At 52.4% G+C, this 23,917-nt stretch overlaps 1 protein-coding gene across 3 annotated transcripts; it reads right to left on the bottom strand.

Moving 5' to 3' along the window:
- Positions 1-949: 949 nt before the first annotated feature.
- Positions 950-23,911, bottom strand: LOC137847263 (uncharacterized). Of its 3 annotated transcripts, none has more exons than XM_068665556.1 (5): positions 23,550-23,911; positions 3,493-3,591; positions 2,592-2,639; positions 2,353-2,451; positions 950-1,090 (listed from the first exon to the last, which is right to left on the bottom strand). In XM_068665556.1, the coding sequence occupies exons 1-4, from the start codon at positions 23,679-23,681 to the stop codon at positions 2,353-2,355; spliced, it is 378 nt and encodes a 125-aa protein (XP_068521657.1). In that variant the 5' UTR covers positions 23,682-23,911; the 3' UTR covers positions 950-1,090. The 3 variants fall into 3 exon arrangements, with proteins under 3 accessions (XP_068521657.1, XP_068521656.1, XP_068521655.1); XM_068665555.1 differs by lacking the exon at positions 23,550-23,911 and adding an exon at positions 23,184-23,450; XM_068665554.1 differs by lacking the exons at positions 950-1,090; positions 2,353-2,451; positions 2,592-2,639; positions 3,493-3,591; positions 23,550-23,911 and adding exons at positions 5,588-10,975; positions 14,346-14,391; positions 23,184-23,258.
- Between the last annotated feature and the right edge of the window lie 6 nt (positions 23,912-23,917).

Raw genomic sequence — 23,917 nt, 5'->3', positions numbered from 1 at the left:
ATCCTGGAGCAGTTTGCTGCTGATGGATGGATCCCATGGTACGGACCCATACTTGGAGCAGTTCTCGAAGTGCTGCTGCCTGTGGGAAGCCCACGCAGGATCCTTTTTGGAAAGGACTGCATCCCATGGGAGGTATCCCACTTTGGAGCAGGGGCAGAGAGTGACCGAGAAGGAGTGGCGGAGACAAAGTGCCATAAACTGACCACAACCCCTATTCCCTGTTTGTCTGCGCTGCATGGGGGGAGCAGGTGGAAGAGAGCGGATGGGGTGGAAGGTGGTTTTGTTTTCTCTGTTTCTCACTTCTCTAGCTTGTTAGTAACAGGCAATACATTTCTCTAATCTCTCTCCACTGAGTCCATATTGCCCGTGACAATCCCCTTGGCCTTATCTCAAGCCGTGAGCCCTTTTCATCGTATTTTCTCCCCCTTTCCCTTTGAGGTATGGGAGTGAGAGAGCAGATGTGGTGGAGTTCAGCTGCCCACCTGAGTAAAACCACGACACTCTTGGAGGAGGAGGTTATCACCAATGCATTCCGGGAAGCTCTTAGATTGCTTATGCCCTGCTGTGCTGTCCCTCCAACAGCTGTGCAGTGGTTGACGTCTCCCATGAAGACCAGGGCTTGTGAATGTGAGGTTGCTTCCAACTGCCTATAAAAGGCCTTATCTGCTTGGTCTTCCTGGTCGGGCGGCCCGTAGACAGCCTCCACTGTACTGCTACCTCTCTTGAATCCACCCTTAGTCCCATGCTTCACTTTGCCCCGGTCTGCCCTAAACTGGGGGCATATGGCAGGTGGGAAGCGTGGGAGGGGGAATCTGCCCAACAGAGAAACACAGGCCTCTGGGCTCCCAGCTTTCCCCTCAGCCAGTCTGCTCACTGCGGTGGTGCTGCCAGAAAGGACCCAGGCATTCCAGTCACCAGCAGAGGAGAGGGGACACCGGCACACATATGGTAGCTTTGCTGAAGGTGTTTATTGCAGACGGAGGGGAAATGGGCCATATCATCCAGAGGATCTGGCAGCACGATCCAGGGATGACCGTCTTTTCATGTAACTGGGGGGGGACAGGATGGGGGTTCATCACAATCTGTGGGCCTGAAAGACAAAGCGCAAGACGCGATCGCCCAGCATCCGTGGGGACACGAGAGAGGCCTCGTCCCCACCAGGTCTCTCAAAAGATCAGAGGATGAAGCAGGGAATTGGAGCCCACCCCCAGCCCCCAATACACCCCCAGCAGGACTTGGCTCTCTTGGGGTCCGTACGGCACCCAGAGCCCCTTGCCCAGCGTGCAGCTACCCTGGGGTGCCCGTAGACCTCTGGACCCAGTCCTATGGGGATCCTGGGGGTCTGTATGGCATCAGAACCCCTGCCTACACTGCATACTAAGCCTCTGGGTCCATCCAGCCCGCTGAGCATAAGGCCCAGGGACGGTTCTGTCCAGCCACAAAGTTCAACAAGGCCAAGTGCAAGGTCCTGCATCTGGGCTGGGGCAGTCCCAAGGACAAACACAGGCCAGGTGAAGAACAGATTGAGAACAGCCTTGAGGAGAAGGACCTTGGGGTGCTGGTTGACGAGAAGCTTGACGTGAGCCAGCAATGTGCACCTGCAGCCCCAAAAGGCAACTGTACCCTGGTCTGCATCAAAAGCAGCGCAGCCAGCAGGGCAAGGAAGGTGATTCTCCCCCTCTGCTCTGCTCTGCTCTGGTGAGACCCCACCTGGAGCCCTGTGGTCAGCTCTGGGGCCCCCAGCACCAGAAGGACATGGACCTATTAGAACAAGTCTAGAGGAGGGCCACAACGATGATCAAAGGGCAGGAGTGAAGACAGGCTGAGGGAGCTGGGGTTGTCCAGCGTGGAGAAGAGGAGGCGCCAGGGACACCTCATTGTGGCCTCTCAGTACTTAAAGGGGGCCTGCAGAAAAGCTCTGGGGGGGCTCTTTCTCTGTGAGTGTAGTGATAGGACAAGGAGTAATGGTTTTAAACTAAAAGAGGGTAGGTTTAGATTAGATACTCAGAAGAAATTCTTCACTCGGAGGGTGGTGAGGCTCTGGCGCAGGTTGCCCAGAGACGTGGTGGATGCCTCATCCCTGGAAGTGCTCCAGGCCAGCTTGGATGGGGCTTTGGGCAACCTGGTCTGCTGGGAGGTGTCCCTGCACATGGCAGGGGGCTTGAAACTAGATGACCTTTAGGGTCCCCTCCAACCCAAAACATTCTGTGATTCCATGATCCCGAGACAGATCATGGCTAATGCCCTCTATTGCCCCCAGCCATACACAAGTTCTGCCCAGCACAGAGGCCTCTGGGGTTTCCTGGAGTAAAGGATCCTTTGCGGGGCCAGCGACACACCAGTGCTGCTCACCTAGGCATAGAGATCTGCAGCCAGGCGTTTCTTGCGCACTGCTGCCACCACCTCGACAGGCACAGGCTGCAGAGCCCTCTTCCCTCGCAGAAACTTCAGCTGCAGCAGGAGAGAGATTGTGAGACCTCAGTGGACGCCAGGATGAATTCAACCCAGCAGGTGACAGCAGGACACGGGGGAGGCAAATGGCCCCGCAGTTCTCAAGACTGGCTCCAGCCCAAGGCCACCCCGATACTCACTTCCAGATCAAAGCCTCCACTTGCCGCAAACTCAGAGTCTTTCAGGAACTAGGAAAGGAGAATGAGGGGGTCAGTCTGGATTGGTGCTTGATGTGGAAGGATGAAGGGGGCACAGGTGTCCCCAGTCACCCCTACTGCGTAGCTTCCCCTCGGTCTGCAAGGGAAAATCCCTTCTGCTCCCCACAGACCTGTTGCTCCCCAGCTTCATCTGGAATAGCTGTTGATGCAGGGACCTCGGGTGGGGATGGAGACAAGGATGTGGGGACCAAAAGACAGGGCACAGAGGGGATTCAAACAGAGGGAATTTGCAGACCCCAAGAGACTACTGGGCTGGGGGTGCTGAAGTTATGGGACCGTGTGGGACGCAAGTCAGGGGATAAGGAATTCAAATAGAGCGAATGTGGAGACTTCAAGTGACGTGATTGGTGTGGGCTGAAGGAAGAGGCTTGAGGTGGACCAAAACGAGGGGACTGGGAGGACTGCTGGGGGGGTATTTGGAAGTGGGGGTGAAAGGAAGGGGACACCACAGCAATGGATTAGCTGAAAGGCAGAGGACTGAGAGGAAAGAATGAAAGAAAGGCATTGGGAAAGATGAAAGGTACGGCACTGGGGAGCCTAGACAGGACATGGAGGAGATCCAGGGAAAGGGACACCTTGGTGGGGACCAAAGGCGTTGGGGCGGTGGGCTTAGGAGGGGTCCCCAGAGGTCTCTGGAGAGAGATCTCCAGACTCTTTGGGCATCCCACACACCTGACCAGGAGTGGAGGGATCACCTGGACACTTTATGGAGGTTTTGCCAAAGTCTAGGTGTCAGGGAGGGCGCAGTGCCCCCGGTCAGTGGGGTCTCCTCCCCAAGAGCTGCCCATAGCATGAAACCCATCCCCATAGCACTGGGGCTCACCAGAGCATCTGCTGGGAGGCATAGCATGGCGAGGAGCAGGGCCATGCTGAGCAGGGCGATCTTCATCTTCCTCCGTGGTCTACGCAGTCCCGGATGAGGCTGGAGAAAGTGAGGAGCAAGATTTATCTCTCGCAGGACTCCCCACTGACCCCGCCCCGAGAGCCCAGGGGCAAAGCCACGCTTGGCATGCACCAGCCCTGGCAGTGAGCTCACCGCTGGCAGAGACTGACCCACACCTCCGCCACTCACCCAGCCACCTTCTGTGGCACCAGGCCAGCTTCCTGCACAGGGCAGCTCCACAGGGACGGCTCCAGGCATCAGGGGGTGGCGAGGGGGTGGTCAGACACCCTGCAGTGAGTTCCCCGGCAAGAAACCATCCTCCAACAGCCCCTAAAGCCACATCTCCCTGTCTCCCAGTGCCCCTCACTTTCCAGGCCAGGCTTACTCCCCAGGACTCCCCCAGAGATGATGCAACCTCAAATTAAGGGACTCTAAGCAGAGTTGTTTCTGACCCCTCTGCAGTCCCTTGAGTGAACAGCACGCTGAGACTGACTCCTCTTCTTCAGGCACTGGGGACACTGGCATTAGGGGACACTGGGAAGGTAGGAGGACAGCTGGGGGGCATGGGCAATGCGGACAGCCGGGTGACTGAGAACTTGAGGTCCAGAGGGTGATCAGGGTACTGGGAGGCACTGGCCGTGAGGAGCACTGGTGAATGCTGGGCACCAGGGGATGAGGACTCTGCTTGCAGGAGCTGCTGGGGGCGGTCGAAGAGCACAGCTCCAGCCCAGACCATCTCCAAGTTACTGCAGGCCCCAAACTGGTCCCAGTCTCCAGCCATGGCCCCCGAGGGAGGACAGACAGCACAAGGGAACAAGCCCTGCCCTGGTCCATGCCTTGCCACTGTCTGGGGGCACCATGCCCTCCTGGACACCTGGGCCCAGTCCTTCCCTGCAGAGCTGACCCCCACGTGGCGGGTGCCAGTGCCCCATCCCCAGCAAGGCTCCAGCTCCCCTTCCATTCCCACATGGGGCTCAGCCAAGTCTCCCCAAAGGCCTTGTTCCCAGGCAGTGTCCCTGCAATGCCCCTCGCCCCAGCAGGGGCTAGCCCTGTCCCTGAGCAGGATGAGGCCATTCAGAGGGGACGCGATGAGGCAGGCACTTGTCCCCGGGCAGCTGTTCAGACCTAATTGCGGTAGCAAATTTTCTCTGGACAGGGAAGAGAGGTTTGACTCCAAAGCATCTCTGATAAGCTGTGTTTGCCCAGGGCCCGTGGGACAAGGAGCCCATTCAGGCAGCACGGTCCTTGCGGACAGGGCCTGAGCAGGAGGAGGTTGCAGCAGGACGTGAGGCAGCCTGGGCTCCCTCCAGCATTGGCAGTCAGCAGAGCCCACGGAGGGGGGCAGCCCTGGTGTGGTAGAGGAGGAGCACATCCTGGAGCAAGCAGTCAACTGGAAGATTTTCATTTTGGCTGCTTCTGCTTCTTGCACTACTTGCCAGATAGCTGAATTAGCTTATCAGTGTTGCATTATTTATTATATTTAAAAACAAAGTGACATTATTAAAAGTGGTCTTCAGGGAGATCCCATCTGCTGGTTTAATGATATCTAAAAATAAATGTTTGTGGAAGAGGGGAGAGATATGCCACTGTTAAAAAACACAAACATTTCATTTCATGAAATCTTCCAGTTGACTGCCTATTCTTTGGTAAATTTCCAAAGCTAATATTCAACGTGATCTGCAGGGGAGGAAAACAAGATATGGGACATCTGGCTTCCCTGTTCTGCATGAGGAGGCAAGCATGGGCTGGAAACCACTCTGTCTCAGGGTCACTGGGGAGCTCTCCTTGATCTGAGGGGAGAGTTGAGCCTGTTGTTCACACTGCCACTGCCTCCCCTGGCCCACACTGCCCAGAGGATGCTGCCCAGGGACCCTAAGACACTGATGTCCAGGATGGGGGACAGGGAAGAAAACCCCCCTGGTAGCCCTTGGAAGATCTGTAGAGCCGGCAGGGCAGAGAGAGGGGAGGCAGTGCCCCACAGGGAGACACCTCTATCGTACTGCTGCTCAATGCCTCTTCCCTGCCAGGACTGCCCTGCCATCAGATTTCTCCAAAGGAAAGTGACCACCCGGCTGTCAGGCTGCTCCCAGAGGACTGCCACTGCCTCTGGGCTCCAGCCTGTCCCCAGGGCAGCGAGGGAACCGCAGCATGCCAGGTGCTCCAGGATGTGCCCCTCCACTACCACACCAGTGTGTCCCTGCACAGCCTCACTACATCCTTATAGTCCTTCCAAAGATAATAAACCCTCTTTTTTCTCCTAAGCTCAAGCCACAATTCTCTGTTGAGCCAGGCTGGTCTTCTTCCCTGCTGGCTCATCTTTGGGCACATGGGGACAGACCGTTCCTACGCCATTAAGATTTCCCTCTTGAAGAGCGCCCAGCCTTCCTGGACCCCTCTGCCCTTCAGAACCGCCTCGCAAGGGACTCCACCAACTAGTGTCCTGAGCAGCTCAAAGTCAGCCCTCCGAAAGTCCAATACAGTGGTTTTACTGGTCCCCTTCCTGGTCCCGCCAAGAATAGTGAACTCCACCATTTTGTGGTCACTCTGCCCAAGACAGCTCCCGACAATCACATCCTCCACCAGTCCTTCTCTGTTTGTGAAGAGGAGGTCTAGCGGGGCACCACCCCTGGTAGGTTCACTAATCAGCTGCGTCAGGAAGCTATCTTCCACGCTCTCCAGAAACCTCCTAGACTGCTTTCTCTGGGCTGTGTTGTGCTTCCAGGATATGTCAGGGAAGTTGAAGTCCCCCACGAGAACAAGTGCTGAAGATTTTGCAACTTCTGTCAGTTGCCTGTAGAACTCCTCATCCGTCTCCTCATCCTGGTTCGGCGGTCTATAGCAGACCCCGACCAGGACACTAGCCTTGTTGTCCCTGCTGATCCTAACCCAAAGGGACTCGACCTTGTCATTCCTAGCCTCGAGTTCTACAACATCAAAAGACTCTCTAATATAGAGAGCCACACCACCACCCCTTCTGTGCTGCCTGTCCCTTCTGAAGAGCTTATAGCCAGGCGTTGCAGCACTCCAGTCATGAGACTGGTCCCACCACGTCTCCATGATGGCAACCAAGTCGTAGCCTGCCTGCAGCACGATGGCTTCCAGCTCCTCCTGTTTGTTACCCATGCTGTGTGCATTGGTGTAGATGCACTTCAGCTGGGCCATTGCCCTATCCTCTGGCCTTGCCATTGTTCCCCCTGGCACAGCCCCAACAATCCTTGCTTCAGCCCCATCCCCCTTCTTACCTAGTTTAAAGCCCTCTCAATGAGCCCCGCCAGCTCCTGGCCCAGGATCCTTTTTCCCCTAAAAGATAGGGACCCGTCTGCGGCCATCAGGCCGGGTGCTGAGTGAAGTGCCCCATGGTCGAAAAACCCAAGATTTCTGTGTTGGCACCAGCCCCGGAGCCACGTGTTTAACAGGTGGGCTTTCCGTGTCCTCTCTGTACCCCTCCCTGCCACCGTAGGGATGGATGAAAACACCACCTGCACTCCCGCTCCATCCACTAACCGTCCCAGCCCCCTAAAGTCTCTTTTGATAGCCTTCAGGCTTCTCTCTTCAATGTTGTCACTGCCTGCCTGGACTATCTAAAGAGGATAATAATCAGAGGGGCGTACCAGGTTGGGAAGCTTCCTGGCAACATCCCTGACCCTGGTCCAAGGGAGGCAGCAGACTTCCCTACGGGTAGGGTCAGGCCGACAAATAGGGCCCTCTGTTCCCCTAAGAAGAGAGTCTCCAACAACAATCACCCTTCTTTCTTTCTTGATGGAGGCAGTCCTGAGGCGTGGAGTCGACCTCCTCGCCCTAGGCATCCTCCTGGGAACACTTGCTACCTCTTGCTCAGCTACCAGTCTGTCGAGCTCCAGGGCCTCAAACCTGTTGCATGAGGGCACCTGGGAAGGTGGGGCCGGAAGGGGAGGGCATCGCCTGCCATGTCGAGCAGGGACCTGTTTCCATTCCTCCTCAACTCCCAGATTCCCTCCCTCTGCCCAACGGCGACAGGGCAGGGGGTCCACCCCCATTTGGGGTGTCTCACCTCGGTACCTCTCCTTGAGGCCCTGCAAGGAGTTACTCCACCAGTCTATCTCCCGCTCACACTCCCTGATATCCCTCAACCTCTCCACCTCCTCCTTGAGCTCCGCCACCATGTGGACCAGGTCATCCAGCTGCTCGCACCTCACACACGCAGTTTCTCTGCCTCCCGCCGATGGCAGCAACAGGCTCAGACACTCCCCGCACCCGGTGACCTGAACCGCTGCATTTTTTAACGGGTAGTCGGTCTGGGTGTGTACCGACTTCCTGGAGAGCGCACCATGCCTGGTGGAGACCAGTATCACCAGAGCTGCTGCAAAAGCTCCTCCTGCCTCTCCCACGCATCTAGACTCGCAGGAGTGCGGACTGGCTGTCGGTGGAGATGAGCAAGGATGGGCACCAGGTCGCCATGCTGACGGCAGAGCTGACCATAGTGCAGAGGGCTGATGTGATTCAGATTCCACGATGGGAAGGAGAAGGTTCTCATCACCACAAACGTCTGTGCTAGAGGTACCGTATCCTGAAAAGCAATACCCTCACAGCGTCTGCAGTGTGAGAATCCCCTTGATTTGCCCCATGGCCCATCAACTCGCAGGGGACACACGATGCTGCTTCGTTTCTGGTGACACAACCTGTGCTCCGTGGCCTCTACATGTAGGTCTTTTGTTGCCTTGACATGTCATTATAGTGTGTGCTGCAGAGCCAGGGCTGACCGCTTTATACTGCAAGTGGACTAGCTCCGATCTGGACGCGGGTGATTGCCTTCGGATCCTGGTTGCGAGAAACCTCTCTGTCTTTCAGGGATTGATGTGGCACAAGTCACCATAGTGGTGAACTTCAGCCTCCCTGTTAATCAGGAGAAGCAGCTGGATTTTGAGACCTACCTGCACCGCATTGGGCAAACGGGCTGCTTTGGGAAGAAGGGCATTGTCTTCAACATGGTGGAAAGGCAGACCACGTACCTCGTGCACAGTATAGAGGAGCATTTCCGTGAATATCCTTGTGCCCAGCTCTGATGCTGCAAAGAGCTGAGGTACACGTGGATGAGAAGTGCATTGGGAAGCATTAAGGGATGTCAGGAGTGTGGCCACCTCTTGCAGCCGCTCTGGCCCAGGACCTCCATGCCTGGTTGCTGAAGCACAGCACAGGCCAGTACAGACCAGTACGGTCCTTGTGAGCTGCTGAAGCCCAGCCTGGTGCCTGGGCACCTGGGGTCTCTGCACAAGCTGAGGGATGCGTCTGCCACTTTACCCTTTAACCCAGGCTCAATCAACAGTGTCACAGAACACATGTCCCTGAGACCAACACGCACAGACACACACAAATATACAGACACAGACACACAAGCACACACAAATCCCCTTCTCCTCGTTGGCTGGCAGAGAGTCACTAGTGCAAGCACACACATGCACTTCCAGGTCCAAACGCACACAGGTGTTTGTGGGTCAGCAAGCACCATCCCAGCCCCTCTATTCTCCTAGTGTCCCTGACCAGACCCTTGCCCTCTGACAGGTCCCCTACTTGCTGGCTGGTCCAGCCTGATACTCGCACGGACTCCACCCATGCACCTGATACCCTGGCCTGGGCCTGAGGGCCCCCGCAGTCACTAGCTGACCCAGGCTGAAGTTTTCAGGTGAATACACACACACACACACCCTCCATACCCACACAGTCTGTAGAAGGTACAGATGCTCACCTCTGCCTCCAGCAGCTGTCACTTCGAATTCATCATGTACACACACACACAGTCACAGTCACGCCAGTGCCCCCCCCAACAGATGTTTTTTTGGATGCACAGCATCCCCAGCCCAGTGGCTGGGAGCTGAAGAATCGTGCTTGCTGCAGTATCTGCAGTGAGACCCCTGCAGTGGCTCCAGTAGGTGGCAGCCGAGGCCAGGGGCAGCCTTGTCCCTGTCTGACTGCAGGAGTTGGCACCAGTTTTCATTCATGCACAGGTCTCAGCAGTAGCTGGTGAGAAGGTACTGCTGTACTGCTGTATGCACGCACGTACACACACACACACACATACCAGGGATTGAGTGTGAGATCACAGAAAGACAGAAGTGGGAAAAGATTTAAGTAGGCATAAGACTACAAGACAGACCGTGGCGATCAGTGTTGGGGCTAAACCAAAGAAGCACACCGACTAGCCCCATTTCACATGCAAGTGGCCGCTTCTGTGCCCTTTCCTGCTTACCCCCTCTTTGCACCTCCCACCTCCCTTTCCTCCTGCACGTCCCATCCTGGGTTTGTACAGCCCTCCCAGTTCCCACACCCCTTCCAGTCCAGGTCCCTCTGGCTCACAGCCTTACCAGCTGTAAAGTGCAGGTGGTTCTTCTAGGAAGTGGCACCTGTAATTTCTCGATAGCCCACCGATTAGTGTGAGTGATGAGGTTAGTTTCTCGTCATTGTCTCATTGGGTTTGTCAGGTCTGTGTCAGGTGTTTTGTTGCTTGTTTCCCCCTTTTCCCATGATGCCCAGTTGCCAAGGTCCTTGATCGGATAACCTCTGTGGAATAAACATTCTGAGCTCCATCAGTCAGTGTGACTGACCAGTTTGGGTTCCCATCACTATGTACGTCTCTTACCATTTGTCGGTCAGGTTTGTGTCTGTTGTGCTCTCTCAAAGTTTGATTATCTTTTGAACTCCGCAGTGTGGAAATGCCATGCTTAGCACTTTGGGTAGCTTTTCAGCCCAGAGCGAGGTTAGCACGTGCACTGAGCCAGGAAGCAGTATCCCAGAGGTGGCCAGTTGGTCCTGAGATAACTGGAATCTGTCACTTCTACCTATACCTCTACTCAACTGGGTTTGATGCAAACAGCTGGGCAGGTTTCTAACCTCTCACCTCCATCACGTGCTGAACAGCTCACAGCTTGTTTTATGTCATCTGTGGAAGGCAGAGCCGAGAGTCCTGGGCATGGCTGCCAGGGTTTGCCACTACTAGCAGCCCCCGAGCAGCAGTGCTATGCTTTTGCTAACTCCTGCACAGGCTGGTGCCTGGCTGTACTTGGCAGGCACTGACATTTGTTTTCTTTCTTCAGAGACCCAGATCAAGAGGCTTGACCCAGATGACATGGATGAGCTGGAACAGCTGGACAACTGAGCAAAATGTCAGGATTTGGTCCAGTGAATCCAAGTTTTGGTTTAACATGGATGGGAAAAGGTTTGGGAAATCTCCCAGTTTTCTTCAAAGTTCCTGAAGATGCTTGGTTTTGTTGTGATGTTTTACAAAATGGGAAGATGGGAGGGGAGCGGGGGGAGAGTGGGGGGAAAGACACACACGACCATCATCCCTCAAAGTTTTGGGATTCTTGCGATTGTTTATCTGGTAATAAAACTTCCTTGGTTTGTCTCTGAGGTTTTTATAGCCATAATTTTGTGTGTCATGATGAATCACCTGAAAACAGAACATGTAGGGGTTTAACAACATGGACCTTTTGCACACCGGAACAGGCTCCCCAGGGAAGTGGTCACTGCACCGAGCCTGTCTGAATTTAAGAAGAGATTGGACTGTGCACTTAGTCACATAGTCTGAACTTTTGGGTAGACCTGTGCGGTGTCAAGAGTTGGACTTGATGATCCTTAAGGGTCCCTTCCAACTCAGGATATTCTATGATTCTATGATTCTATGAGTAATGGATTTCAACACAGGGCTCCAGGTGTCCCAAGGCCCGTGTTCAGTGTTGAAAACAGAGGCAAAGAAGACATTAAATGTCTGCTTTGTCTGTGACCCTATTTGTGAGGTGAATAATAGACCAATGTTACTTGTAGTCCCTTTTTTGGTGTTGACATACTTTAAAAAGCCCTTTTTGTTGCCTCCCACAGTACTGGCCAGCTTCAACTCCGAGTTTTGGCCACACATCTTTTCTCCTTCCAGGCACACAGCATTTCTGTAGTCCTCCCTTGTCACTTGTACTTGCCTCCAGTGTCCATAAACTTTCCTTTTCCACCTAAGCTATAGAAGAAGATTCCTGCTCAGCCAAGCCAGCATTCTGCCCTTCTTGTTTAACATCTAACACTTTGGAATCACCTGCTCCTGTGCTCTTAAGAGATGGCTCTTAAAAAGTGACCAGCACTGCTGGACCCCATCACCTTCAGAAACAGATTCCCAAGATTCCTTATGAAGTGGTTTATAGCCTGAAATCTGTTCTCCTTATATCCAAGGATGACATTTTGAGTGGAGTTTTTCTCCTGTCACCAAAGATTTTAAACTCAACTACTTCATGGTCACTTTGGCCAAGACAGCCACCAATTGCCACTTTACCTTCTCTGTTTACAAACAACAAATCCTGGAGGCACCTTTCCCCTTCGTGCCTGTACCAAGAAGTTAGCTTCAGTGTGCATTAGGAATTTCTGTTAGGAATTCATTAGGAATACTGTTTGTATTGACAGTTGGTATTCCCAGTTAATGTCTGTGAAGTTGAAGTCACCCCTAAGGATCAGGTTAGCTGGTCTAGAGACATCCCTTGATAATCTGTGACCTTCAAGTTCCCAGTCTTCATACCTATTGTATAAGGGCACCTGGGAAGGCGAGGTAGGGAAGGAGAGGATTTGCTTGCTGCCCTGACCAGAAAAATTCTTCCATTCCCCCTTATTCCTAGATTAACCCCTCATGTCCAGTAGTGAGAGGGTAGGGAATCTATAGAATCATATGTTACGACTGGCCAATGCCTTTGTTCCAAGGATGGTAGAGTACAATTCCACCAGTAATCTCCTCCTCAGACACCCTGATACTCCTCAGCTTAGTTGCTAGCATATGCCACTGTCCATGGTGTGGGCCCTTGGGTGCCTCCCTAATAACCCTGACATGTCTCTCTAGGAATGTGGCTCTGCACCCCAAACTGCCGGCTACCCTCAGCACTTGTGGGTCCCATCAGAGCTCATCATGGACTTAAGTATGTCCTGTTTGCTCAAGCAGCCCCTCACCTGATGATACTCAACCAAGGTTAAATCTTTTATTGTGTAAGTCTTTTATTGTATAAGTATTTGGGGGAAAATTGTGTGCTGTCTTTGGAAATGAAAAAGATTATCAGAGTCGGGATGGGATGCTGTTAGAGGGACACAAATGCCTTCTGTCACAAACACTGTGCCAGCACAGGCACCTCCACCTGCAACTCCCTCAGTGCTCCACACTGTCCATGGTGTCCAAGTGGGCTGAAGCCAGCTTTGCCCCACTCCTCCCCTTTGTGTCCCCTCGCTGCTCTGCACAGCCTCAGGGTTGCTGTCCTGGCGGGTCTGGAGGTGCTGTCCTGTGTGGAGACTGGGAGGTCATACAGCTGCAAGGAGGCTCTCCTGTGGCTGTAGATCATCCTGCTTGTGCTGAGTGGCCCAGGGGAACAGCAGCCCTTTGCTGTGGCTGGGAGACAAGTGCCAGGGCCAGGCTGGGGCTGCCCAGTGAGCTGGCAGTAGCACAGAAGAATGGATGGCTTTTGTGAAGGTCTCTGGCTGCTGGAGCAGCAGAGATGGAGCAGAAGGCTGCACTAGACTCAGGCCCAGGTCTCCAAGCTGCTTCCAGCCCTGTTGGGTCACAAGCAAAATGCATGTGCAGGGAGGGGAGGCAGGCTGGAAAAAGTGCAGATTTGGCACCTGACTGCTCTCCCACCTGCTGCTCCATCAGCGCCATCAGTGGGCTTAACCCTGGAGGCAGTGAAGCACCCCACAGCCCCTCCTCAGCAAGATGGGGCAGTGGGGAGAAAACATAAGATTGAAGCAAACTTGTGTGCTTGAGATAGGAGCAGTTTAATGGCATGAAGCATGAAGATGAAGGTGAGACCTGCTGTGTGAGGTCTCATATGGGAGCTACAGAGCTATGTACCCATCCACTGCCTCTACAAACATTTTGTACAGGGTACTGTTTGTCTGCAGGAGTACTGTTTGTCTCTCTAGTAGAGAGGCATAAATTCCATTGCAGAAGATATTTTTGAAAGCCCTTTCATTTGTACTTCCTGAAAATACAAACCTGTTCTTGTCGTTACCCCCCTCCCTGTAGTCCTTGATCTGAAAACTTGGAAGGGTTGACTTAGATTTGGAGAGAATCCTCACCTTTGGACCTGGTGCTTATGGACATGGTTTAGTGGGTGACGTTAGTAGTAGGGTGATGGTTGGACCAGATGATCTTGAAGGTCTCTTCCAACCTTAATGATTCTATGATTCTATGATAAAAAGCATACGTAGGGTTCTGCATTTCCTGCATGTCTGCAGATCTTGGGCCTTTGTGAATTAATCTTTTGATTTTGATAGGGGTTAAGCTGCAATGCTACTTTTCCCCAGGGCATATGTGTGAGATGGCCATGGTCTGTTGCTTCTCCTTTGATCGATTTGACTATCTGCACTGTGCAGGCTGGCAGGGAGAGATGCCATGCTGGTGAGCAGCAGTAGCAAGAGAGCCCTGCACAGACTTGCTCATCCTGCTCACATGAACATGGTACTTTTTCAGGCAGACAACTCTGGTGCCAAGGTAGGTGGGATCTGTTCCTTTTTTAACAATATAGTCATATGAGTGCCCAGGGTGAGCTGGAGGAGATTCACACACACGCACAGCACAAAATGATACCAGAGCCCTAAGACAGGGCAAACGATGGCTCATGGTGCAGAAGGCTTTTCAGGATTTTGGTACTGGAAAAAACAAAATCTCTGTAAAAACACAGTTCTGTTTCTGTATCCCCTCTTCCCTGTGGAGTACATTTTTTTCATTGTAATGAGCCTTTCTTGTGTTACTGGATGACTGTCAAAGAACAGTTTGCTTCCCTTGGAAAGCCAAGACTTACCTACGGATGGAGAGCTGTCAGCCCAGGAAGAGTGGTCCACGTACGGCTATAGAAATATATGGAAACCATCTTAGAAAATTACACCTGTGCTCAGAATTGTCCAGAAATAGATCATGAGTTAGAGCTGAAAAGACACCGGCAGTGTCCTTCCTAGTGGAGAAAAAGGCAGCAGAGTTGTTTAATTTTACCATTAGTATGCTATTCAAAGTAGTACTTTTGTTTGTTTGGTTGGTTGGTTGGTTGGTTTAGTTTGGTTTGCTTTGCAGCCCTGATGAGAAGGACCTGGGGGTGCTGGTTGATAAGAAGCTCAACATTAGCCAGCAATGTATGCTTGCAGCCCCAAAAGCCAACTGTACCCTGGGCTACATCAAAAGAAGTCTCACCAGTGGGGCGAGGGAGGTGATTCACCCCCTCTACTCTGCCCTCATGAGACCCCTCCTGGAGCTTTGTGTTCAGCTTTGGGGCCTCCTGCAGAAGAAAGACTTGGACCTATTAGAACAAGTCCAGAGGAGGGCCACAAAGATGTTCAAGGGACTAGAGCACCTCTCCTGAGAAGACATGCTGAAGGAGTTGATGAGGTTGCCCAGAGAAGTCATGGACACCCTCTCCCTGAAAGCATTCAAGGCCAGGTTAGATGGAGCTTTGAGCAAGCTGATCCACTGGGAGGTGTCCCTGTCCATGGCAAGGGGTTGGAATTAGATGATCTTTAAGGTCCCTTTCAACCCAAACCATTCTATGATTCTATTTGCTTTGTTTGGTTTGGTTTGTGTTTGTTTTATTTGGTTTAGTTTCCTTTAAAGGATAGTTAATATTCTGAACATTTCTTGAAGGGTCCAATTACAGAGAATATCTCCCACCTTCTGTATAGCCCAATGTACTCAGTGTCAATGGAACATGTGGCAATGGTACTCATGGAAGAACTGCTAAGGTTGGGGATCCCCTCAGTTGCTGTACTAGGACATGAAAGAGATACTGCTGGAACTGGGATAGTTGTGTGAAGCTAATGCAGGAGGATATGGATACCAAAACAGAGTCAGATGGTCTGGACAATTAGAATGGTCTTGTCTGCTTCCCCCTCCCAGCAAATATGATCTCACAAGTGCCAAATAAAGGGAGTAGACTCATGTCTGTAAACTTTCCAGCTATGTTCTTGCCAGTGCAGCCCAGGGTGCAGCTGTTGTTCCTTGCTGCCAAGAACACATTGCATGCTCCTACTCAATATGAGGTCTCCCAAGTCCCCATCTGCAAAGTTACTCTTTAGTCAGTTGGCCCCCAGCTTGTTCTGTTGCATGGAATTTCTCCATGCCTTATGGTCACATTTCATTCCACAAGGCATTTTCAGTGGACAAATGGTCTTTGCCTTGCACCTGCCATCAGGTGCCATCAGGTTCCCTCAGCGCTTGGGAGTATCTAAGAGAGATTTAGTTCGGCAAGAACCTTTATTTTCCCTTCTGTATCTCTTTTCCCACTAAAACCCAGCTCACCTCTCTCCTTATCTTCATGTTCTCCCTTCTGTTGAGTTTCACTTATACCGGCCCCTCAGCCCAGTCCTCTCCTAGGTGTCTTAGGGCACAGGGTACAGGTCTCTCTTTTTCCTTCTGGGGCTGTGCTTTGCTCTGTACTTTCCTCCTTGCAATTGTAAACCTCGTGTGTCCCATCCACCATCATTTCTTTTGATTTTCATGCAATTAACAAAATGTTCTACTTTCCCGTTGAATTGTGAAGGCCTGGCTGTTCCACCAGTGGAGATCCTCCTGCAACAGCTGGAGGGGTTGAAGGTCTGGGTGCTGCACCCAGCTCCAGACAGGCTGACCCAGTGGCCGTGCCATCTATAACTGGGGACATCTGGATGCCCTCTGCCTGCATAGCGTTGGGCCTAGTGCCAGGGCAGAACATCCCCATGGCCGCCCATCATCTGGGCCTGGGTCTGGCCTTAACATGTTCCATCTCCATGGCCCCAGCTGGCCCAGCGCTGGATGGACTGTGTGGTGTCCTGGCAGGCTGGGGTTAGTGCATGTCAAGGGCAATGTCAGGTGCATCTGTCCTGGTGGCTGTGCTGACTCCACAGATCTTCTGCATGTGTCTTCCCCACAGGTCATGGGAGTGCAAGCTCACCAGCACATGCTGTGGGGAGCTGGACACTGTGCTCCGCATCAATCAGTCTCTTGATTTTTTTTCTCCCTCTGGCAGTCACATCAGGCCAGACTGCCACAAGGAGATGCACTCCCTCCGAAGGTTCCCCGGGGAAGATTCTGGTAAAGAGCTCATCTCACAACTCCACCTCAGCCCACAGGTAGGCTTCATCACAGACCTCCAAGGAGCTGGAGCTGCCCTGGGCTCAGGGACTGCCTGGCAGCAGGAAGATTTAGCATCTGCACAGCATCAGTGGTGTCAGCTGGGACATGAGGGTGAGGAATGCAGAGCTCTCAGCTTGTGCCCAGTCCACTCATTCACAGCCGTGTGGGCTGGAGCATAAGGTCAGATCCAAAGCTACAAGGGTTAAACAGGGAGGTTTGCTTGGCTGCACCTAAGGGTGAGTCTTGCCAGAGCAGTCAGCAATAAAGAATAAATAGGCTTGATCAGCAGTCAATCTCAGTCATTTCTGGCTCAGCTGGGCATTCTGCTGTGCTGGCTCAGGGACTGGAATTATGATGATGGGTGTGGGATGGCAATGTGTGATTGTGTAATTCTCCTTCAAATGTGGTAATACAACTATCTACAGAGAGATAGGAAGAGCTATTTGTTCTTGATGCTGTTGCACCAGGTAGGATTTCAAAGGATATGGTTCTTGGGAACTTTTTTTTTTCATCTAGGAGAAGCCATACTTGCCCACAACTCAACAAACACCCTGTTAGCAGCATTTTTTAATTATTATTATTTTTGATCTCTGGCAGTACTGCTCAAAACTGTCTGTTGGGAGCTGCTTTTTTGTTAATGTGTGTAAATCTAAAAAGGCTTTGTAAGAATCAGTGAAAGTTTTTGTAGAACTATAAGGTCTGCGCATAGCAGGTGTTGTGAGTCAGAGAAGCAGAGGAAGAGAAAAAAGGAAGGGAAGCCAACAGACCAACACTGGGGACCAGACCCCACTCACCACAAAACTTAGAGCATAGTTCTCCCCACTTTACTCATATTAGAAAGCTTGCTGTCTCACTTTCTTTCTTTTTTCCTAACGCTCTCAGAGACTTCTGTCTTCATTCAGTCATCTGTGCCATAAGTTCCTCTGTAACTGGACCATAACTGGAAAAATCTTCCAGGTGCTGGCGGACCCCAGAGGAATTCCTGGAGATATAGTCTCTGATGAATATCTGAATATCATGATTTGTGTGTGTTTCATTGCACACTCGGACCTTTGTCTGTGCAGTTTCTATCCTTGACATTATAGAACCCAAATTTGAAGGCACCATTTGACATTATAGAAATCAAATGTGTAGGCACCATTTGAACTAAATTCTCCAAATCAGTTTCATTTTTGCACTTTCTCTGTGCAGTGGCTCTTTGTCATGCATGACAGACCTACGTGTAATAGTCTGATGGAGAATGTAGGCAAGGTACAGGCGATACATTTGTAATTTTTTTATGTACATCTCTCACCTGCATTCAGTGTAGGAGTGCTGGAGTCAAAATTCTCTCTTCTGTGAATTTTCCTATTCCTGCTTGCTTGACAAATAGGTTGTTTTTATTGGGGGGTTTGAGCTTATCCAGGTTTGGCAAGATTGCTGAATAAATAAATATTTATGTGCCAGGAAAAGTGACAATTACTGTGCTTATTCTGTGTTTTTGAGTAACCTTACCCCTTCATCATCTGGTGTGACGCATCCCAAACTTCACTGGGCATCTGGAAATAGACTATTCCAAGGCAGATGTCTGAGTCATTCATAGCTCCTGGATGGATGGCAGTAAATCAGCAGCATGAAATACTCCTGCCCCTATATAGTAAAGGAGCTGCACTATAGGTAGAATGTTGGACTGAAGGCAGCCCTTGCTGCTGCACACAGACATTCCTCAATAAATGAAACTTTGTTGATTTAATATTTGGTTGGCTGACTTCAGGAATAGCTCCTGACACACACTTGGTTGGACTCAAACAGTATTTTGTCTGGGAATATGCCCTGAGGAACAGCCACACCCCAAGTTTGTCCTGTTGCCCCAAAACTGAGAGACAAAACCTGAAATAAAAGTGAAGGGCTTGTAAAGATGGCAAATGAGATGACCAGAAGTGCACCTTGCTGTCTGTCTCTCTGGATGCTCAGAATCAACTGAACTCTGAAGGAAAGCAAATGTGGAATTAGTTCTTACAAAAAGCACACTTAAAACTCCGTATAAGTTAGCCCACAACAAAACTCTTCATAGAGTTTGTTTGTGCAAAGGCAGTGTGGGAAGTGCAAAAGATAAAACAGACCTCACAGCTCACACTAAATAAATATGTCACTGAGGAAAAGGATGTTACCGAATTCCACAAGCGGGTGATTTAACAGGAGAAAATTGATCTTGGAGGATCTGCTGTTTCAAAGTAGCAGATGCCACCTCTGCAGACTGTGAAGCTTAGGTTAGGCATTGCAAATGGGCAAAATTCAAATCCAGTAAAAAAGAAGCCATGTGCCATGTGGACACTCTAATATAGCTTATGTGACTCACACAGAATATCCTAAAAAATAATAAAATAATAATAATAATAATAATAATAATAATGAAGAGATAAAGAAGTTACAAAAAGAAATCAAGAAACGAGGGGAGTAGGAAACTCCTAAATTAGCAGGACAAGAGGACAAGAAAACATCGTAATCAGAAGAGAGGAAGATCTTAGAAGCCCACAAAGCCTGTTTACAAGCCTCACAACTAGAGATGGAAGTTGGAAAAGTACGAGATTTAGAAACAGAAGTAAGGACTTTACAAAATGAGCTAGGGAAACTATAACAGCAGCTCAGAGCAATGTGAAATAAGTCATGATCAATGGAATGCAATCATTGCAGGTCCAAGAGAAAAACTTTATTTGCATGAAAGGTTAATAGCTGATGTGAAGGCATCACAACAAACAGCATAAACAGCAAAAGAAGGTATTGAGTACTTCAGCCTTTTTCTTGTTGCTTGTCACTCATTCCCCAGTCCCATTCAGTCCCAGGCCAATGTTTTTCTTAGTCTTTCTTTTGCTGTTTATGTTCTTGCAGAAGCCTCGCTTTTTGTCCCTCCCTGCTCAAAGCCCTCTTTGCCTCAGTCTTTACTGAAGAGACCAGCTTATAGCAGCTGGGACAAGTTTCTGAAGGTTGGAAGTGAGCAAACGTCAGTTCTATCTTCAAGATAGGAAAGAGGAAAGAAAGATCCAGGGAAATAACAGGCCTGCCAGCCCCACTATCCACAGAAAGGTGATGGGAGAAAACTCTCCTGGAAGCCATTTCCAAACACATGAAGGAGAAGGCAGTTGGGAGTACTCAGCATGCATTTACCAAGGGGAAATCAGGCTTAACCAAACTGATAGCCCATTACAATGATGAACAGAAGGACCATGAGGGTTGTGATCTGCAACTGAAAGTCTAATTGGAAGCTAGTAACTAGCTGTGTAGATCAGGGATCAACACTGTCTCCAGTCTTTTTAACATCTTCATTAATTATCTGGATGATTCTGGACAAATTCTGAATGAATTCTTTACCCTGAGGGTGGTGAGGCACTGGCACAGGTTGCCCAGAGAAGCTGTGGATGCCTCATCCCTGGAAGCATTCAAGGCCAAGTTGCATGGGGCTTTGAGCAACCTGGTCTAGTGGGAACAGGGCTAGAACTAGATGATCTTTAAGGTGGCCTCCAACCCAAACCATTCTATGATACTATGGTGGGACATGCCACCTTTGCAACTTCGCAGGTGACACAGAAGTGGGAGGAGCGGCGGAAGCACCTGAGTGGGACCACAAACATGATGAAGAGACTGTAGCATCTCTCCTAAGAAGAAAGGTTGAGATAGCTGGGACTGTGATAGCCTAGGGGGGGATCTTATCAGTGTATATAAATACTTGAGTGGAGGGTGCAAAGAAGATGGAGCCAGGCACTTTTCAGTGATGCCCAGTGCCACGATGAGAGGCACTGGGATCAAACTGAAGCATAACAGGTTCCCTCTGAGCCTTGGGAAACACTTTTTTCACTATGAGGGTGAAGGAGCACTGGCACAGGCTGCCCAGAGAGGTTGTGGAGTCTCCCACCTTGGAGATATTCAAAAGCTGTCTGGACATGGTCCTGGCCAACTGGTTCTCTGTGGCCCTGTTTGAGCAGGAGGCTTGGATCAGATGACCTCCAGAATTGCCTTCCAACCTAAACCCTTTTCTGAATCTGTGTCTCATGTCCAGTTTACCCTGTTTTCTGTTTCTGAGGCACCCAGGTGACCAGGGTGCTAACATGCATGGCTCCACTTATATCCAAGGAATCTAGGTGTCCAGGTTTGCCCTCTCCTTCAAATCACCTCAGCTTCTGTCCAGGGGACCTAAGGCATCTGAGAGATCCAGACATCCATCTGCCTCCTGCCCTCTAAACAGCCTTGACATGGGCCTGGGGACCTCAGAGTACAGGGAACCCCTCTCCCCAAAGCTCCTCAGTTCATATCTGGAGGATCCAGGCATCCTAGAGATGCAAGGAGGGCATACCCCTTCCCCCATCACCCCTGGACCCAGGGTGTCTGGATGTGCTGTAGCCCCTGCACCCAGGGACACAGGAGCAGGCTGATACCACTGGAGACAGGCTGGAGGGACCTGAGGGTGATATGGGTGTCCCCCAGGTGCTGGGCAGGTTGGCATGCAGAGAGGAGAGTGGCAGTAGGTGGCATCTGTGTCACCCACTTGTCACCTGCTGTCACCCCTTTCACCACTGTGATGCCTATGTCACCCATGCCAGCGACGCATCACCTATACTACCTGCGTATCACCCACTCACGTCTAGCACTGCAGCCACGTGCATCACTGAGAAGCTCAGCATCCTGGCCAGGTCCTCCACCTGCAGAGCATCCAGGAGTGTCCCGGGGACACCTGCAGGTAGCACTGTGACCCTGGGGGACACTCTGGTAGTGCAAAAGGGGTTACAGGCACAGCGAGGAGGGAGATAGAGTCACAAGGATGATTGATGGTGGGGACATGAGTAAGGCAAGGAACCCTAGGGGCTGGCACTGGGTGACGTGGGGAACCTGGAGAGACACCAGCTGACCCAGAGAGTGACAGGCAACCACTGGATATGGTGTGGGGCACACCAGAGGACCCTAACATAAGCTGCCATGGGACATGCCAGGGACTCTGGGGGTTGGCATGGGGTGAACCAAGGTTCCCCGTGCAGTGCTAGAGAATATCATGGAACACATCAGGGGATCCTGGGGTGACACAGGGGGCACCATGGGGTGGCATGGGGTTACCCAGGAGCCTCTGCAGTGGCACATGGTGGCCTAGGTCACGCCAGGGGACTCAGACCTCAGGATATAACAGAAGGTGATCCTGAGAGAGACAGAGTGTAAGCTTGGGACCACAGGGATGCTGTGGGGCAAGTCAGGGTAATACAGGCTTACAGGGGTGACATGGGATCCCAGAGGGTAACACAAAGCAAACTGGGGGGCGCTGGGGCAACCAACAGGCCAGCTGTGGCACCCCAGGGTGACCCTGGAGGTAGCAGGGTGACACAGGGCACCACAGTTGGTGACACAGGGATGCCCTGCCCACACTCACCACTGCACCCAGGGGTCCCTGCTGCGGAGCGTTTGCAGCACTTGTCCCTGGGCCCCTGCCAGCAGGTTGGGGTGTAGGGCCACATCCCAGGGGGTGAGCCCTGGGGACACAGCAGGGGCCCCATCATTTATGGTCCCTGTCCCCAACCACCCTCCTGGGTGTCCCCACACTGTGTCCCTATGTCCTCCCCTGTCCCTGCATAACTGCCTGTGCCCCTCCATCCCCACGTTCTCGGCCCGTGTCACCCTCCTCTGCCCCCCACTGAAGCCAGGGTTAGAAGAATGGGGGCTTGTTTAATCACATTAATGATTTCTAAATAAAGTAATCATTATTGTTAAAGCCAGGGATGGAAGAACGGAGGCTTGCCGAATCACATTAAAATAGACGTCGCTGAGTGTCTTTGCTTACTGCTGTGCAAATTAACCAAAACAAGGAGTCTCGGGGCCCCTCACAGAGGACGTTTCCTGACAAAAATGGGGAACACGTCTCAAAAAAACAGCTGAGACCGACCGTGTGGTTTGGGCAAGAGCCAAGGAGCAGCTGAGTCTGTCCAAAGCCGGGGGGGGGGGGAACAAGTGGCGATGAAGAGGAGTTATCAGCCTTCATCCTCACGACCCCCCTGATGACCACTGCGATGGCACTGTGCAGGCGCAGAACGGAGGAGTTTAAGGAAATAACTTCTTGGAGGTAATTTTAATACAAAGCGGGGATAGGTTATGAATATGCATAGGCGTAGTGGGAAACTTCCTGCGTGCCTAACTTTTTACTGCATTATCACCACAGCAAGTCGCCGCTTTATGCCTTTGGGACACGCCCGGCGCTGAAATAAACCGCATGCCTACTTTATAACTCATTTGCTTTGAGTTTTTCCACAAATCACAAACCTCCCCCCCCCCCCCTAACCCCTCCCAATGAGGCAGGAAGGGGGCAAAGGGAGCGGCGCCTGCGACCGGCAAAATGGCGGCGGCGGTCGCCTAGCGACGGGCTGGAGCCTGCCGGGGGGGGGGGCCCGGCCCGGGGTTGTGCCCGCTGCTGGAGCCAGCCCGGCCGTGCCCCGCAGCCCCCCCCGGGGTGTGCCCGGAGAAACGGGGAGCCGCCCGGGGCAGATCCGCCTCGGGGAGCGGGGGCTGCCCTGCGTCAGTCCGCGTTTACCTGGGGGTAAATCCGCCTTGGTGGGGGGAAGGGGGGGCACGCCCTGCCTGGGGTCAGTCCCGCCGCGGGTGGGGGGCAGATCCCGGCCCGTGGGGCGGCCCCGGTGGGCTGGGCCCTGCCTTGCGTGCAGGGCTGGGCCAGGGCAAAGGCAAAGAGCTCTTCCGGGCTTCCCCCGCTCTGCCGCCTGCTGCTGTGCCTCAGGGCAGATCTCCTGACCCCCCCCCCCAGCGAGCTCATCTCCTTCGCCGCCCCAGGTGAGGTCTCCTTCTGCCCCGCGGCGGGGCTGTCTGCCCGGCAGAAAGCTCTCCTGCCCCGGGGCGAGGTGTCCCGGCCATTTTGGGGTGCCGCAGCCCGTGGCGAGCTTACCCGCGGCACGGGGAGCTCGTCTTCCCCGTGGCGAGGTCGCCCAGCCCGCGGTGTGAGCTCGTCTTCTCCCCGGAGAGCTCCTTTTGCCCCGCAGCGAGCTCCTCTGCCTCCTGGCAAGCCCTTCTGGCCCATGATGTAGTCTCTTACCCCACCGCGGAGCCTGTGGCGAGGTCTCTCAGTGAGCCGTGACGTGGTCCCCTACCCCACGGCCAGGTCTTCTGCTCCCCTGGCAATCTCATCCACCCCGTGGCAACTTCATCTGCCCCCCAGGGACTTCACCTGCCCCAGGTTAAGCTTTTCTGGCCTGTGGCAAGGCCTGCCACTCCCACGGTGAGCCACAGCAGGCTGTTCTGTCCCACAGCAAGCTC

The sequence above is a fragment of the Anas acuta genome, chromosome W (assembly GCF_963932015.1).
Source record: "Anas acuta chromosome W, bAnaAcu1.1, whole genome shotgun sequence".
Classification (NCBI taxonomy): Eukaryota; Metazoa; Chordata; class Aves; order Anseriformes; family Anatidae; genus Anas; species Anas acuta.
The sequence above is the reverse complement of the archived record's forward strand: the minus strand, read 5'-3'. Positions and strand labels throughout refer to the sequence as shown.